General features: G+C 34.4%; 1 protein-coding gene across 1 annotated transcript; it reads right to left on the bottom strand.

Moving 5' to 3' along the window:
- Positions 1–186: 186 nt before the first annotated feature.
- On the bottom strand, positions 187–8,192 carry LOC139885663 (acyl-CoA-binding domain-containing protein 4-like). The gene is made up of 18 exons (XM_071869411.1): positions 7,885–8,192; positions 6,101–6,171; positions 5,376–5,439; positions 5,218–5,289; positions 4,915–5,109; positions 4,749–4,826; positions 4,312–4,407; positions 4,086–4,155; positions 3,907–3,968; positions 3,020–3,159; positions 2,777–2,903; positions 2,570–2,684; positions 2,330–2,418; positions 2,163–2,246; positions 1,892–2,074; positions 1,224–1,379; positions 738–797; positions 187–616 (listed from the first exon to the last, which is right to left on the bottom strand). Exons 1-18 carry the CDS (start codon positions 8,041–8,043, stop codon positions 440–442), a joined length of 1,998 nt encoding a protein of 665 aa, XP_071725512.1. The 5' UTR covers positions 8,044–8,192; the 3' UTR covers positions 187–439.
- Between the last annotated feature and the right edge of the window lie 10,084 nt (positions 8,193–18,276).

Raw genomic sequence — 18,276 nt, 5'->3', positions numbered from 1 at the left:
TGGTTCGGACCAATTAATGCCCAATTTGACCAATTAATCACTATAAGTTTCCGGCCGATTAATCCCCATTTAGCGAATTCACATCCTTACTAGTATATGTTCCGCCTTTTTGTCACAGAGAAGAGTAACAAAACCATGTACAACAGAATAATGAAACTCAACTTAAAAATGGCTATATACCATAATCATAAATTCATAATCATTAGTCTAATACAAGAAACACGGAAACCATATAATCTTCAAGTTCAAAATCCCAAACAAAAAATGAAAAAATAGACCCCACCATTTAGCTATATTCTTTGTGACAATAACAAAATTCTAAATACCTTATGCCAAGTCAAACAATGGTCAAGAGACAAAGGAAAGATAAATTTTATAGGAAAATAAAATTGGAAGGGATTTTGAGTATGAAAATCACTTGTGTATCTAGTTGTTTAACTTATGGTTTTTCGATAGGAGGTGGTGTCCCGGCTAACCATCCCCAAACTCCACCTGAACTCTGTTTTTGTTTTGCATAAGCTTCTTCAGAAGCAGCCTTTTGTCTTTGTAGGATTTCGAGTTCTTTCTGTAACGTGTCCATCGTTTGTAGCTTTTGTCGTAGCTCTGCAACATCCACCTGTTGATAATTCACCAGTAATTATAATTATAGATTACTAACTCAAAATGAAAATTATGTGATTCCAATTTAAAACATGATTGTGTGATAAATGTGTTGAAACATCAGGGAAACAAATAACCTCTAGCTTAAAACATCTCGACTGCTCTGCAGCAAGCTGACCACGTACAGACTGGAGTTCCTGCAACATTGTAAAATTTGCAAGTGTAGCTGAATTTTAGCAAGCAAAAATTGTTTTTATTCTAGTCTGCATCTTTAGTAAAGATGCACAAAGTAAAAAATAAAAATGGCAAAGTTGTAATTAATTACAACATATTTACACTTGAACCTCGAACTATAGACTATGTATAATTTAAACCCTGTACTTCCTGTTGACTTTGTTGACTGTAATAAAGTGACGAATCATAATCACACAAATTGATCATAAAAATGACAATTTAAAACAAATAGAGTTTTCGGGCAACCCACCCGACTCATTTCGCACTGCACAAAAAGAATTTGTTTGATTGGACCCAAAATTGACAAATTATACAACCCACTTAACCCGCCCAATTTCCAGGTCTACTGGGTGGACTTTACAGATATTAAAGTACTGGAAGTGCATTACCTTGTATAAGTCCGTGTTCTTAGATTCAGCTTCTAACAACTCTTGTTTTAGCTGAAGTGATTGTGACTTTTCGTTGCTGAGCGCTGATTCTAGTTCTTCCTTTTCTGCTTTAAGGGCAGCTATTGAACGCTCACTAACTTCATTAGCTTTATTCGTCTGCATAATTGTAGATTATATTAACACAACAGTGTTTTTACAAAGCAGACATGCTTAGTTTATTGCAATTAAAACGAGTTTAAAGGATAAACACTCTATCATTAATATCATGTCTGTAGCATCAAGCTTTTCAGATTTCAGATGTATAACTAAAGATAGCAACTACGAACCATTTATTTTTGAATGGGCTAATTCAGGTTAGGCGTCAAACGGGTCAAAGCGATCCAAAGTGTGTTTGTAAAGCACAAAACCTTGGAATCATTTTATTAAGGAAAAAATGGTGGCCACCATAATATATAATTTTTAGTAGACATATTTGACACACTTAAATCATTTTTAAAGTTTTTGGACAGAAAGTGTTCCAGTTAATCCAATCCGTGCTACAAAACCCACCTGACCCATCCACTTTGACCCGTTATGCAACTCAGCTAACCCGGACGTTTTGTCAGCTTTACATATGCAATGAGCATATTAGCTGATGGTAAGCAACATTCAAATTACATAACGGCTACCTGTGACTCATTATTGTCCATACTAATTTCCCTTATTTTAGCTTCTTGGGCAGTTTCAAACTCTAACTCGACATCTCTAGTGCCATTCGTCGCATTCTGTGCACCAGAACCGCTATCAAGGGCAGGCGTTCCAAACCTAGTTGCTTGCAAAGTTGATTTGTGGCTGGGTTTCAATAAGTTGACCTAGTCAACACCAATACCAAATTAGGGAACCCTTTGAAGCAACATGTGTGTGCATCAGAGGATGTAGTGTGTGGGGGGCTTGCTGTACCTCATTATTGTATCGACCATTATACCCTCCAAAAGAAACTAGAATATCTTCACCATTGTAGGAGCTCAAGACCAAACTCGGTCCCTGAAAAGATGGAAAATCGGCGTCAGATTAGGAGTTTAGGACCTCTAAAATCTGTAAAGAACTTTATATTACAAAACAAATACCTCGCTAGCAAGAGGAACACGTCCTTCAACAGTTGTTACAACTGACCAAGATAAAGTTGACATGTTGAGGACGACAGTTTCTGAAACTCCTAAAAAAAGTAAGACATGGGGGGCTAGAGAGTTAGGTATTAGGTCAAAACGAGTTGGGTTGACAGTACTTTCGACCCAATTGACCTTTTTGACTTTATAATGAATGCACAACGAAGTAATGGACTGAAAATTCATAATATCAATACATACCACTCTTGTTATCTCCACCGCCAACAATGAACCAACTCTCTCCAATGGTGACACCCGCATGGCCAGCTCGTGGACTTGGTATCTCTCCTTGTTGACTTGGTCTTGACCATTCCATCTAATGAAGCATGCATTCATATAAATATGAACAACAATTTAGATACAATGGCGATAACATCAAATATGAAATATCATATGATTAAATCTCACAGTTTTTAAATCAAGGACATGAAGATCATTGAAACATGTTGCATGTGTGCCACCACCAAATATTAGAAGATAACGCTCTGCATGTACTGCAGCAGCATGGTCAGACCGTGGAGAAGGTGACACACCTCTGCATGAATAGAAAACAAATATGCCTTGAATTATAGATTCTCATTATTTTATTATAATTTATGATTAAATGATAAATAAACTATAAATGACAAACGATTGCAATAAATATCTTACAGTGTATCGATTTCATCCCAGGTCATGGTTTCTAAGTCTAAAATATGAAGGTCATTCAAGAGAGTTCTATTTCCGTCTTGTCCACCGAATATAACTAAGGTACTCCCTACAAGTGTAACTGATTGACCTCCGCGTGAAATCTACAATAACGAGACGAAACAAGATATAACATTATGAAACATGTACAGTACAACTAAAATGCTTGTATTTGAACCACACCGCATCATATTATTATTAGAGTAAATTATACCGATAGGCGAGTCTTGTGGTATAAATGAAATTACACCAACCATCCATATCTTTGAAAAATTAGAGCGGTTATCACTGACAACAAACATCTTATCTTTGAAAATGTACACTGATAGTCCCTGACTTATATAAAAGTGTATGTTGATGGTCCTTGACTTATTCAAAATGTCTATTAATAGGAGGGACCATAAACGTACACTTCTAGGTAAGTCGGGGATGATCAGTGCAATATTCAAAAGATAAGGCCGATTGGTGTAAATTTATGAAAACCAGAGGGACTATTGCTGTAATTTTCAAAAGATACGGACGATTGATGTAATTTCATATAAATCACAAAGACCATTGGTATAATATACTTTTTTTAATTATTTGTACGGTGTTAAGTATAGGTTTATTCTAAAAGTTTTGACTTGAATATATCAGTATGATTTCTCACTTGTATTACGAATTATTTTGTTATAAGAAAATGAATAAGGTCCAGATATGTCATATGACTCCATGTAATTGATACATTATGTCCCTGAATCTATGAATCAATCTTTTCGATTTGCTGGCACATTTAAATGGATTGTGATCAAGTCTATTGACAATTGAAATGTAAGTATTGCAGATAGTGGCAAGAGATTAAGAATGTATACCGGCGGTTTTCCATAGGTCTTCATGGTTGACCAAGTATATGTTTGTAGATCAAATGCCTTTACTGTTAAGATTATACATAAAAGAACATCATAAGTATAACAATTCATAAGAAGGGAAAACTGTTAATAGAGGGCAGCTAACAACAATATTTAAAAACTCTGAACAAATTCACACAAACCGTTGACAACTTCAGAAGGATCTTTTGAATGTCCAGCAATTGATAAAAGCTTATTTCCTTCCCATGGTATCTACAGATCAAAATATTATAAACATTCGTAATATACAACACAATGGTGAAAGTTCACATGGGTCAAACTGATATTATGGTTGGATATAATAAACAAGTTCCATAAAAGCATCTCAAATCAATTCCATGAACAAAATCTATATATGATGATACTAACCAAAGAATGCCCAGCACAAGAAGTTACTGTCAGAGGAGCCTCGGGATTTGCTTTGACTTCAACCTTTGACCACGTCCAATTTCGTAAATCAAGTGTCTGCAACAAATTATCACAAGAACTGAGGGTGCAGTCACAAAATTATCACGCCTTCACGTAAACCTAACTAACTAAACCAATAGCAGTAATAAAATGGTAGATTTATCTCAAACTCAAAGAGAAAATGATAACATTGACACCAGGTAATAAAGACACTCATCCCTCAATTCAAATATTGCTCACGCCTCATGGTAATGTGTGTGTGTCTGTGTCTGTGTTTGTTTTTGAAAACTTTCACTCAATATAGTTATATAGACAACATAGAGAAATCTTGTGGACCAAAACTAGTACAAAGAAAAAGAAAATAACAGCATTGTTTTTTTGACCATATAGTCACATACCTGAAGATCATTTAGGTAACGTCCATTATGGTTTCCACCAAATATATACATTTTATCATCAATAACAGCTGCTGCATGCTGCCAATGTGAATACTAAGTTCAGATTTCAGATGAAGGATAAAGGAACCACTTAACTTTAATGGGAACCATAAGTACAAATTATTACCTCGTATCGAGGCTTGGGACGTGGACCAGAAACTGCAGGTGCAACCCATTGGTCATACACACCAACATAACCAACCCCATCCACCAATACATCTTTATCCTGAGTTTCCACATGATTGCCATTCTCAGTGGGAATAGTTTTCATTTCAGGAACATTGACTACATTCTTAGAGGGTAATTCTGTCTGATGATTATGCTACATCAAATGCACAATATCCCAAGTTAAACCATCGTTATTGCATATATATAACTACAAGAAATATTATATCACAATTTACGATAAACCAAGTTAGAAGAAGCTTACATTCATCTCTACATCTACTACGGGGTCTGAAGTAAAGTCGGATACCCTTGAATACCATCCTGGATCTTCTTCCTGGTTGAGGGATAAATGAAAGACAAATTAATCAAGGTCTTGAAACATGCTATTTTAATTTGAGATGAATACCAAGTTAAGGATACCTCCAATATTTTTACAAAGAGACGCATCGCTTCAATAGAAGCCATGTTTCCAAGACCATTCCAACTGCGATAGAAAGCAGTAAACAATTACAATTCTGGTTGACCAACAAAATTACTAACATTATCTTCATTATAACTTATGATTCCACAACTGCCATCAACCTCGGATATATATACACACTTTCATGTCCAGCAAACTGGCTACGCTATTTACCCATATCACATGAATATTAACATGTTGCCGATTAATTATTTTCAAAATCTACAGTTACTATTAGTTATCCTGGTTTTCAGCATGTTTTCCTTTTTAGATGTTGTAAATTTCGATCACTTTAAAGATGTTATGTCCTCTCAGAATATAGATATCACTTTAAAGTTACAGTGTTAACGTGAACTTCATTTGAGGCCTTTATGGTAATTTCCACACTAAAAGGGCAAATATGCACCATTTTTCATCTGTTTACTTCTGCATATAAGCATAAATATTGATCAGACATATGTTTTCTTCTGCATATCAGCATAAATACTGATCTGACATTATATATATTCTTTTATCCGATCTTGCTAAAAGTCTTGTGATTTCGGTTAAGAGCAGTAACGCATGCTATAAATTTGTATCAATCTTAGATAACATACAACTGGAAAGCATAGAGAAAACGCTGATGTATATTTGGTCCAGGCCTAAAAGATAAGGTAGATGCATTAGGTATCTAAAATAAACAAACCTTGTCCATTTGCCTTGTTCAACTGGACTCCAACCTCTTGGTTTGGGTACGTTACAAGGTCCTACAGTTGCCTGATTTAAAATTAAAAACTCCAAATATTAGGCTAAAATTCTGCAAAAAAAACTTCATTGACAAAAGGCTGGTACGCATTAAGTAATCAGTAGCATATCGCAAAGACTATGTGAGCATTCAGAATTTCTGGGATAGTCGGAAAGACAAAGCATATGCATACATGTACATGTACATGTGACAAACAAGTAATAGGCATGTAGGTGAGTACATATATCGGATAATAGATGGATAAAAACGAAATACATTTGCATTGGAAGTAATCAAATATCAAACATGATACAGGTAAACCATGTTAGAGATGACCCCAAACGAAGTTTTTAAAGAGAAACAAAAAGTTGGGAGTATCATTAATGAGTGGAGAGAAGGATGACTAGCTGGTTTGGACATATAAGGAAGAGACCGCTAGCGTCGAGTATAAAGTGGAAGCCCTCAAGGTTGACAGCTTAGGGAGTAGAGGTTGACCTAGACGTAGGTGGGAGGATAAACTAAAGACATACATGAAGAACTTATCCAGTGTTGTATGATTCGGCCTAGTTAGCCGACTAGTAGGAGTTGGGAGGTAGCCCGACCCGACTAGACCAAAGTTGCTGAAAAGGCCGGTCAACAACCGATCCACGGTGGTATATGTTTGTTCTGAGAGAAGATTGAAATAAGAGCTTGATAAATGGCAAAGTTCCTTCATTTATGTCCACACATGAAACAGAGCTCGAGTAAATATGGTATGTTTGAGGAGTTGTAGTTGCGTATGTTTTTAGAATGTGGTGAATGTTGTTGTATATAAGTGAACCATAAGCTAGTGAGTGGGTGCAAACATAAATTCGGCAAACAATTTGGTATAGTTAATAGTTAATGTGTGATATGATCTGATACACTATTCATACTCGCTAATCTAAGTGAGATGATTGATCATTTAGGCAAGAAAATGCATTGTAATTTACTGCATAATAGATTTTATCATCATAAGTTTTACTAAAACTGACATATTAAAACAAACTAGAAGTACGAAAATCCACTATCATCACCTTCTAATGTTGAAATTTTCTAATATCGTAATCTAAAGCTAGTCATGCACTAGTCAAATCCCAATATCTCCATCATGTTCACATTGGGACAATTATGAAATCCTTGTATAGTGTCATGATGCACTCATTTCTTTAACATCATGAACGAAAAGTCTCAATAGCTGCATTTGAAGTTTATTTATATCCTACATTAGTCATACCCCCATTCCAATAAGAATAAGTTAATAATCTGAACTCTAGTATCCTTTTCTAAATGGAGTTACTTTCCAGCTACCTCATTTCTTATGCAACTTTTAATCTCACGAAAAAGTAGTACTCACCTTGATCGAAAAAGGAGTATTCACTTTAATTGTATAGCCAAATACTAGAAAAATAATAATGCAGGTGCTCAATTTGCATATATGCAGACATTCAAGCTTCCTTATATCAGAGATTGTACTTAATGCGAGCACAATTTGCTATTCAGATAGATCTACAGTTTCTGATCATATAACCAAAAATATAAACATTTGAATTTCAAAACATTCAATATAAATCAATAAATCCCCAATTTGGCTGATATATACATGAATAGAGAAAACACAAGGTCATAAACCCTAACCAAATGAAGTTAAGAATACAAGTAATTGATTACGTCAGATCAGTTAATGAAAATTGAGCAATTGGAAATGGTAGAAGAAATTAGAAAACCTGCTGATACAAAGCGTAAAGCAACAGAGCGACGTCGTTTGAGAATTTGGAAATGACAGCAGATGAATAAGGGAAATCACCACCGAATCCGGCGTAAGTAGCAGCTGCGTAGAATCGATCAGGATATGCGAGGCCAGAGCTTATCCGAGCCATCGCCATTGATTTCGATCGATCGATCCAATCAGATCGATGATGTTAGGTTGATCTATCTAAGTAGTAAGAATTGAACAAGTGCGATTTGAATTGAGTTTTGGCCGAATGTGGTAGGCATAATATTGTTACTTCATTACACTATTTGGAATTTGCAATTGCAAATCCGTTTCATCAGGAATAATAATACAGCCCTGTATTTCATAATTTAAGTTTAATTAGCTAATAATTATTTAATTAAATTTAATACTTATTTGACAAAAAGTTTAATTTAATTTTAAATTTAAAATATTATTTTAAATGATAATAGTATTGGACTACTTTAAGCTAGTTTTAACCATATTATATTTAAGTTTTAAAACTCTGTTGAATTAATTTGAAAACATAAATATGTTTTTTAATATCAATTTTCCTTATACAATTTTATATTTAGTTTTATTCATAGCAACGATTATTATATGATATGCTTAAACGTAGCTCTTAGAAATTTTCTTATTTTAAATATTCAAAATCTTCACTATTGCTATGAAATATATATCTAACGTAAGTAGTCTTTCACTATCACTATGAAATATATGTCTAACATAAGTAAACTTTAAATATTATGATTTGTTTAATTTTTTTTTTTTATTATTTTACTTTTTATTTGGTAACGTTGTTTTAAGTTTTGACGGTATCTAAGTGCCCTTTTGACCTTTAGGCTTTAGATAATGGGTTCAAAACATGGTATTGACATATTATGCATAATATGATCTTGTCAAAAATCGTGTCTAGTGTGTGTTGCATTTAATAAAATACTTTTAAAAAAGTAAATATAAATTATCGGATCATGTATATACAAATTAACAGAAAATTGCTTTACACCTTCAACCATATTTCATAATTCATATTTAATTAACTGATCATTTTTTAACAGCAGTTTGGGATCAATCAGGGAGACTAAATCACCCACGCGATCATCTCTCGCAGTTGCATAATCCGCTCTTAACTGATGCCTTGGGGGAAACTCAGACGAATTCAAATGCATGACCAGTAAAATCCCCTTCCCCGCTGCCCCCGCAATGTGCGAAATGCGATATTGGTGGAATTCAAGATCAGTTGATATCATTGTGTGTAATGTTGTTGCCCTAGGACATCGAACTCTCAACCTCTAACAAAGAGGTATGTGCCATTAACACTGGATCAAAAACACAATAACTGTTAAAGTTAATAATATATAAAATAATTTAATATTGTGACTTGCTACTTGGAAAAAATTTACTACTCAAAGACAAATTTCAATTATGGTACCCAAATTTGAGTTTAAATGTGATCACTATGCAGAGTAAGTTATCCATCTATTTTTCAATGTGTGTATTCAAGAAAAGTTCGAATTGACCTGAAAGCTAACATATTGTTTAGAGGGTTGAGCTATGAGCCGACTAGCATTGTTTCTGGTCTTGCTATGTATCCTTTTCAAAATCAAATATGGAGTATTATAGATAGATTGGTCATATTGTTGTTGTATATATACTATATGTTTGGCAAGAGAATAACTAAATTTTGAAAGATAAAAAAAAGGGAATGTGCTGATCTAGGAAACATTTTAGCATGTCATAATATAAATTTTGGCTTTTAAAGTGAAAAGGCAATTGTAGTAATAAGGGCTGCTGAAATTTAGAACTTGAAGCGGGTGAATATGAAGTTTTTAATTTGATCTGATTTAATCGTCGACTTTATTTTGTGTCATTAAAGATGGGTCAACTATTAAGTCAACTAGATGAAGTGTCATACCAATACACAAGACCTTTTTCTCTCTCCGTAAACCCATTTTTAAGATCTAGATCTAGATCTTCTCCCTTCATCCATTCAAGCTCTACTTTCTTCCTTCATCATCAAGTTGCAGGTTTGTAACCTTTAGTCTCTCCACTTTCCGACCACCGGCATCTCGCCGGTGGTCGGTGGTTTTACCCGCTTTTCGTTTAATAAGATCAACAGGCCTACCTACTTTTCAGATGGGTTTCTTGCCTCGACATTCTCTCCGGCTTCTCTTCCGGTTCCAGGCGGCGAATCCTTGTGTTTTTGCAAAGATTCTGGGATCTGAATGGTTTTTGGGGTGGATTTAGGGACGTTTCTGGCTGGTTCTTGTGGGTTTGGGTTTGGCTTGTCGATTTCGTTTCTCCGCTCTTTTCCGCCGTTGTCTCCTCCGGTGATGGTTGTAGGCGGCGAGTTCCGACGGAACTCTACTTCCTTATTGGTGGGGCTTCGGATCTAGACGTGGTGAGCTGGTTTTTGGCTTGGGTTTATGTTGATGCGTGTTTGATGTTGAAATCTGGCGGTGCTCGGTGGTTAACCGTTGCCGGCAATTACTGGGGTGGGTGGCAGCTGCTGGCGGCCTTAGGTGGTTGCTAGTAGTTGCTGCCGGCCACTCGGTTGTTAGGGTTGCGGGAAACAGAGCCGGTTGTTGTCGTTGGCGGTCACCGGAGGTTGTTGGAGGGAGCTGGCCCTGTTTGCTGACTGCTTGTGTCCGGAGGTTTGTAAATGTAGTTAGAAAATTGGCGGAGGTGACTGGTTCCTTTATGGTTCGATACTGAAATGTCCCGTTCATATAGATTATAAACGTTCCATATTAATTGATTTCGTCGCGAGGTTTTGACCTCTATATGAGACGTTTTTCAAAGACTGCATTCATTTTTAAAACAACCATAACTTCTATTTTATCGATAAAGGTTTAAAAAAAACATTACGCAGATTATCAAATAATGATAATCTAAAATATACCGTTTACACACGACCATTACATAATTGTTTACAATAAAAATATATTACATCGAAATAAGTTTCTTGAATGCAGTTTTTACACAATATCATACAAGCATGGACTCTAAATCCTGTCCTTATTTTAGTATGCAACAGCAGAAGCTCTTAATAATCACCTGAGAATAAACATGCTTAAAACGTCAACAAAAATGTTGGTGAGTTATAGGTTTAACCTATATATTATCAAATCATAATAATAGACCACAAGATTTCATTTTTATATCACATCTCATATCAGGCATTTCGCAAACTGCATAGAGATAAAAATCATTCATATGGTGAACACCTGGTAACCGACATTAACAAGATGCATATAGAATATCTCCATCATTCCGGGACACCCATCGGACATGATAAACTCGAAGTACTAAATCATTCCAAATTCCCATAATGGGGGTTGTTAGTTCCCGTAGATCTATCTTTAGGATTCGCGTCAATTAGGGGTGCACTAACTCTCAAAATTAGTGATGTTCCCTAATTCTTAGATTACCAGGCTAAAAGGGGCATATTCGGTTTAATAATTCAACCATAGAATGTAGTTTCGATTACTTGTGTCTATTTCGTAAAACATTTATAAAACTGCATGTATTCTCATCCCAAAAATATCAGATTTTAAAAGTGGGACTATAACTCACTTTCACAGATTTTTACTTCGTCGGGAAGTAAGACTTGGCCACTGGTCGATTCACGAACCTATAACAAATATGTACATATATATCAAAGTATATTCAAAATATATTTACAACATTTTTATTACGTTTTAATGTTTTGAGTTTGTTAAGTCAGCAGTCCTCGTTAGTAACCTACAACCAGTTGTCCACAGTTAGATGTACAGAAATAAAGCAATATATATTATCTCGAATCAATCCACGACCCAGTGTCTACAAGTCTCAGACTCGATCACAACTCAAAGTATATATATTATTTTGGAATCAACTTCAACCCTGTATAGCTAACTCAAACATTACTGCATATAGAGTGTCTATGGTTATTCCGAAATATATATAGATGGGTCGATATGATATGTCAAAACATTGTATACGTGTCTATGGTATCCCAAGATTTCATAATATGTATAATACAATATAAATTAGTTAGGATATGTTTAGTCTAGATTTGTTACAAAATTTTCGTAGCTAAAACTAGCAAATTTATCCAATTTTGTTTTACCCGTCATTTCTTCGTTTCAAATCCGTTTTGAGTGATTCAAGTTGCTATGGTTTCATATTGAACTTAAGTTTATGAATCTAAACAGAAAAAGTATAAGTTTATAGTCGAAAATACAGATTACAAGTCATTTTTAAAGAGGTAGTCATTTCCGTCGAAAGAACGACATCTTGATGACCATTTTTAAAAACATACTTCCACTTTGAGTTTAACCATGATTTTTGGATATAGTTTCATGTTCATAAGAAAAATAATTTTCCCAGAAGAACAACTTTTAAATCAAAGTTTATCATAGTTTTTAATTATCAAACCCAAAACAGCCTGCGGTGTTACTACAACGGCGTATGTCCGGTTTTACGGTGTTTTTCGTGTTTTCGGGTTTTAAATCATTAAGTTAGCATATCATATAGATATAGAAAATGTGTTTAGTTAATTTTAAAAGTCAAGTTATAAGGATTAACTTTTGTTTGCGAACAAGTTTAGAATTAACTAAACTATGTTCTAGTGATTTCAAGTTTAAACTTTCGAATAAGGTAGTTTTATATATATGAATCGAATGATGTTATGAACATCATTACTATCTCAGGTTTTGTGGATAAACCTACTGGAAATGAGAAAAATAGATCTAGCTTCAAAGGATCCTTGGATGGCTTGAAAGTTCTTGAAGCAGAATCATGACACGAAAACAAGTTCAAGTAAGATTTCCACTCGAAATAAGATTGTTATAGTTATAGAAATTGAATCAAAGTTTGAATATGAGTATTACCTTGTATTAGAAAGATATCTTACTGTAAATAAGAAAGATTTCTTGAGGTTGGATGATCACTTTACAAGATTGGAAGTAAGCTAGCAAACTTGGAAGTATTCTTGATTTTATGAAACTAGAACTTATAGAATTTATGAAGAACACTTAGAACTTGAAGATATAACTTGAGAGAGATCAATTTGATGAAGAAAATTGAAGAATGAAAGTGTTTGTAGGTATTTTTGATCGTTGGTATATGGATTAGATATAAAGGATGTGTAATTTTGTTTACATGTAAATAAGTCATGAATGATTACTAATATTTTTGTAATTTTATGAGATATTTCATGCTAGTTGCCAAATGATGGTTCCCACATGTGTTAGGTGACTCACATGGGCTGCTAAGAGCTGATCATTGGAGTGTATATACCAATAGTACATACATCTAAAAGCTGTGTATTGTACGAGTGCGAATACGGGTGCATACGAATAGAATTGTTCATGAAACTGAACGAGGATGTAATTGTAAGCATTTTTGTTAAGTAGAAGTATTTTAATAAGTGTCTTGAAGTCTTTAAAAAGTGTATGAATACATATTAAAACACTACATGTATATACGTTTTAACTGAAGCTAGATCAATTTTTGTTAACGACTCAGTTAAAATGTATATACATGTAGTATTTTAATATGTATTCATACACTTTTGAAAGACTTCAAGACACTTATCAAAATACTTCTACTTAACAAAAATGCTTACAATTACATCCTCGTTTAGTTTCATCAACAATTCTACTCGTATGCACCCGTATTCGTACTCGTACAATACACAGCTTTTAGATGTATGTATTATTGATATATACACTCCAATGATCAGCTCTTAGCAGCCCATGTGAGTCACCTAACACATGTGGGAACCATCATTTGGCAACTAGCATGAAATATTTCATAAAATTACAAAAATATTAGTAATCATTCATGACTTATTTACATGTAAACAAAATTACATATCCTTTATATCTAATCCATATACCAACGACCAAAAACACCTACAAACACTTTCATTCTTCAATTTTCTTCATCTAATTGATCTCTCTCAAGTTCCATCTTCAAGTTCTAAGTGTTCTTCATAAATTCTACAAGTTCTAGTTTCATAAAATCAAGAATACTTCCAAGTTTACTAGCTCACTTCCAATCTTGTAAAGTGATCATCCAACCTCAAGAAATCCTTGTTGTTTACAGTAAGATATCATTCTAAATCAAGGTAATACTCATATACAAACTTTGATTCAATTCCTATAACTATAACTATCTTAATTCGAGTGATAATCTTACTTGAACTTGTTTTCGTGTCATGATTCTACTTCAAGAACTTTCAAGCCATCAAAGATCCTTTGAAGCTAGATCATTTCTTATCACTTCCAGTAGATTTACCTACTAAACTTGAGGTAGTAATTATGTTCATAACATCATTCGATTCATATATATAAAACTATCTTATTCGAAGATTTGAACATGTAATCACTAGGACATAGTTTAGTTAATTCTAAACTTGTTCGCAAACAAAAGTTAATCCTTCTAACTTGACTTTTAAAATCAACTAAACACATGTTCTATATCTATATGATATGCTAACTTAATGATTTAAAACCGAAAAACACGAAAAACACTGTAAAACCAGATATACGCCGTCGTAGTAACACCGCGGGCTGTTTTGGGTTAGTTAATTAAAAACTATGATAAAATTTGACTTAAAAGTTGTTCTTCTGGGAAAATGATTTTTCTTATGAACATGAAACTATATCCAAAAATCATGGTTAAACTCAAAGTGGAAGTATGTTTTCCAAAATGGTCATCTAGACGTCGTTCTTTCGACTGAAATGACTACCTTTACAAAAATGACTTGTAACCCGTATTTCCGACTATAAACTTATACTTTTTCTATTTAGATTCATAAACTTAAGTTCAATATGAAACCATAGCAACTTGAAACACTCAAAACAGATTTAAAACGAATAAGTTATGGGTAAAACAAGATTGGATATTTTTGCTTGTTGTAGCTACGTGAAAATTGGTAACAAATATATATTAACCATATCCTAGCTAACTTATAATGTATTATACATGTATTTTAATATATTATGTAATCTTGGGATACCATAGACACGTATGCAAATGTTTTGACATATCATATCGACCCATGTATATATATTATTTGGAACAACCATAGACACTCTATATGCAGTAATGTTGGAGTTAGCTATACATGGTTGAGGTTGATTCTAAAAATATATATGCTTTGAGTTGTGATCTAGCCTGAGACGTGTATACACTGGGTCATGGATTGATTCAAGATAATATATATCGATTTATTTCTGTACATCTAACTGTGGACAACTAGTTGTAGGTTACTAACGATGACAGCTGACTTACTAAACTTAAAACATCAAAATGTATTAAAAGTGTTGTAAATATATTTTGAACATACTTTGATATATATGTACATATTTGTTATAGGTTCGTGAATCGACCAGTGGCCAAGTCTTACTTCCCGACGAAGTAAAAAATCTGTGAAAGTGAGTTATAGTCCCACTTTTAAAATCTAATATTTTTGGAATGAGAATACATGCAGCTTTATAAATGTTTTACAAAATAGACACAAGTACATGAAACTACTTTTTATGGTTGAATGATCGAAGCTGAATATGCCCCTTTTTGCTTGGTAGCCTAAGAATTAGGGAACATCACTAATTTTGAGAATTAGTGCACGCCTAATTGACGCGAATCCTAAAGATAGATCTATTGGGCCTAACGAACCCCATCCAAAGTACCGGATGCTTTAGTACTTTGAATTCGTTTTTATCATGTCCGAAGGATTTCCCGGAATGATAGGGGATATTCTTATATGCATCTTGTTAATGTCGGTTACCAGGTGTTCACCATATGAATGATTTTTATCTCTATGTATGGGATGTATATTGAAATATGAAATCTTGTGGTCTATTATTATGATTTGATAATATATAGGTTAAACCTATAACTCACCAACATTTTTGTTGACGTTTTAAGCATGTTTATTCTCAGGTGATTATTAAGAGCTTCCGCTGTTGCATACTAAAATTAGGACAAGATTTGAAGTCCATGCTTGTATGATGTTATGTAAAAACTGCATTCAAGAAACTTATTTTTGATGTAATATATTATTATTGTAAATCATTATGTAATGGTCGTGTGTAAACGGTATATTTTAGATTATCATTACTTGATAATCTACGTAATGCTTTTTAAACCTTTATCGATAAAATAAAGGTTATGGTTGTTTTAAAAATGAATGCAGTCTTTGAAAAACGTCTCATATAGAGGTCAAAACCTCGCGATGAAATCAATTAATATGGAACGTTTATAATCAATATGAACGGGACATTTCAAACTCGGTTCCTCTACGAGCATTCCATCGAACCTTAACAATTGGTATCTTGTTTTGCTTAAGTCTTTTAACCTCACGATCCATTATTTCGACGGGTTCTTCAATGAATTGAAGTTTTTTGTTGATTTGGATTTCGTCTAATGGAATAGTGAGATCTTCTTTAGCAAAACATTTCTTCAAATTCGAGACGTGGAAAGTGTTATGTACAGTCGCGAGTTGTTGAGGTAACTCAAGTTAGTAAGCTACTGGTCCGACACGATCTATAATCTTGAATGGTCCAATGTACCTTGGATTTAGTTTCCCCCGTTTACCAAATCGAACAACGCCTTTCCAAAGTGAAACCTTAAGCATAACCATTTCTCCAATCTCAAATTCTATATCTTTTCTTTTACTGTCCGCGTAGCTCTTTTGTCGACTCTGGGCAATTTTCAATCGTTGTTGAATTTGGATGATTTTATCGGTAGTTTCTTGTATTATCTCCGGACCCGTAATTTTTCTATCCCTCACTTCACTCCAACAAATCGGAGACCTGCACTTTCTACCATAAAGTGCTTCAAACGGCGCCATTTCAATACTCGAATGGTAACTGTTGTTGTAGGAAAATTCTGCTAACGGTAGGTGTCGATCCCAACTGTTTCCGAAATCGATAACACATGCTCGTAACCTGTCTTCAAGGGTCTGTATCGTCCTTTCACTTTGCCCATCAGTTTGTGGATGATAAGCAGTACTCATGTCTAGATGAGTCCCCAATGCTTGTTGCAGTGTCTGCAAAACCTTGAAACAAATCTGTCATCCCTATCAGAGATAATAGAGATTGGTATTCCATGTTTGGAGACAACTTTCTTTAAATATAATCGCGCCAACTTCTCCATTTTATCATCTTCTCTCATTGACAGAAAGTGTGCTGATTTGGTAAGACGGTCGACTATTACCCAAATAGTATCATAACCACTTGCAGTCCTTGGCAATTTAGTAATGAAATCCATGGTAATGTTTTCCCATTTCCATTCTGAAATTTCAGGTTGTTGAAGTAGACCGGATAGTTTATGATGTTCAGCTTTGACTTTAGAACACATCAAACATTCTCCTACGTATTTAGCAATATCGGCTTTCATACCGGGCCACCAAAAGTGTTTCTTGAGATCTTTGTACATCTTCTCCGCTCCGGGATGTATTGAATATCTGGTTTTATGTGCTTCCTTAAGTACCTTTTCTCTCATATCTCCAAACTTTGGTACCCAAATTCTTTCATCCCTATACCGGGTTCCGTCTTCCCGAATATTAAGATGTTTCTCTGATCCTTTAGGTATTTCATTCTTCAACTTTCCTTCTTTTACAACTCTCTGCTGCGCCTCCTTTATTTGAGTAGTAAGGTTAGTACGAATAATTATATTCATAGCTTTTACCCGCATAGGTTCTCTGTCCTTTCTACTCAAAGCGTCGGCTACCACATTCGCCTTCCCCGGGTGGTAACGAATCTTAAAATCGTAATCATTTAACAATTCAATCCATCTACGCTGCCTCATGTTCAGTTGTTTCTGATTAAATATATGCTGGAGACTTTTGTGGTCGGTATATATGATACTTTTGACCCCATATAAGTAGTGTCTCCAAGTCTTTAATGCAAAAACAACTGCGCCTAATTCCAAATCATGTGTCGTATAATTCTGCTCGTGAATCTTCAATTGTCTAGACGCATAAGCAATTACTTTCGTTCGTTGCATTAATACACAACCGAGGCCTTGCTTTGAGGCGTCACAATATATCACAAAATCATCATTCCCTTTAGGCAATGACAGTATAGGTGCCGTAGTTAACTTTTTCTTCAACAATTGAAATGCTTTTTCTTGTTCATCCTTCCATTCAAATTTCTTCCCTTTATGCGTTAATGCAGTCAAGGGTTTTGCTATTTTGAAAAAATCTTGGATGAATCTTCTGTAGTAACCAGCTAATCCTAAAAATTGGCGTATGTGTTTCGGAGTTTTTGGGGTTTCCCACTTTTCAACGGTTTCAATCTTTGCCGGATCCACCAGAATACCTTCTTTGTTCACTATGTGACCGAGAAATTGAACTTCTTCCAACCAAAATGCACACTTTGAAAACTTA

This window comes from Rutidosis leptorrhynchoides, chromosome 1, assembly GCF_046630445.1.
Source record: "Rutidosis leptorrhynchoides isolate AG116_Rl617_1_P2 chromosome 1, CSIRO_AGI_Rlap_v1, whole genome shotgun sequence".
NCBI classification, from domain to species: domain Eukaryota; kingdom Viridiplantae; phylum Streptophyta; class Magnoliopsida; order Asterales; family Asteraceae; genus Rutidosis; species Rutidosis leptorrhynchoides.
The sequence above is the reverse complement of the archived record's forward strand: the minus strand, read 5'-3'. Positions and strand labels throughout refer to the sequence as shown.

Excerpts from the sequence above, each read along its gene's own strand:
- LOC139885663 (XM_071869411.1), bottom strand. The coding sequence starts at position 8,043 with ATGGCGATGGCTCGGATAAGCTCTGGCCTCGCATATCCTGATCGATTC. Across the intron at positions 3,160-3,906 it reads AGACCTATGGAAAACCGCCG|ATTTCACGCGGAGGTCAATC; the intron begins GTATACATTCTT and ends TCGTTATTGTAG. Across the intron at positions 2,904-3,019 it reads TGGGATGAAATCGATACACT|AGGTGTGTCACCTTCTCCAC; the intron begins GTAAGATATTTA and ends CTATTCATGCAG.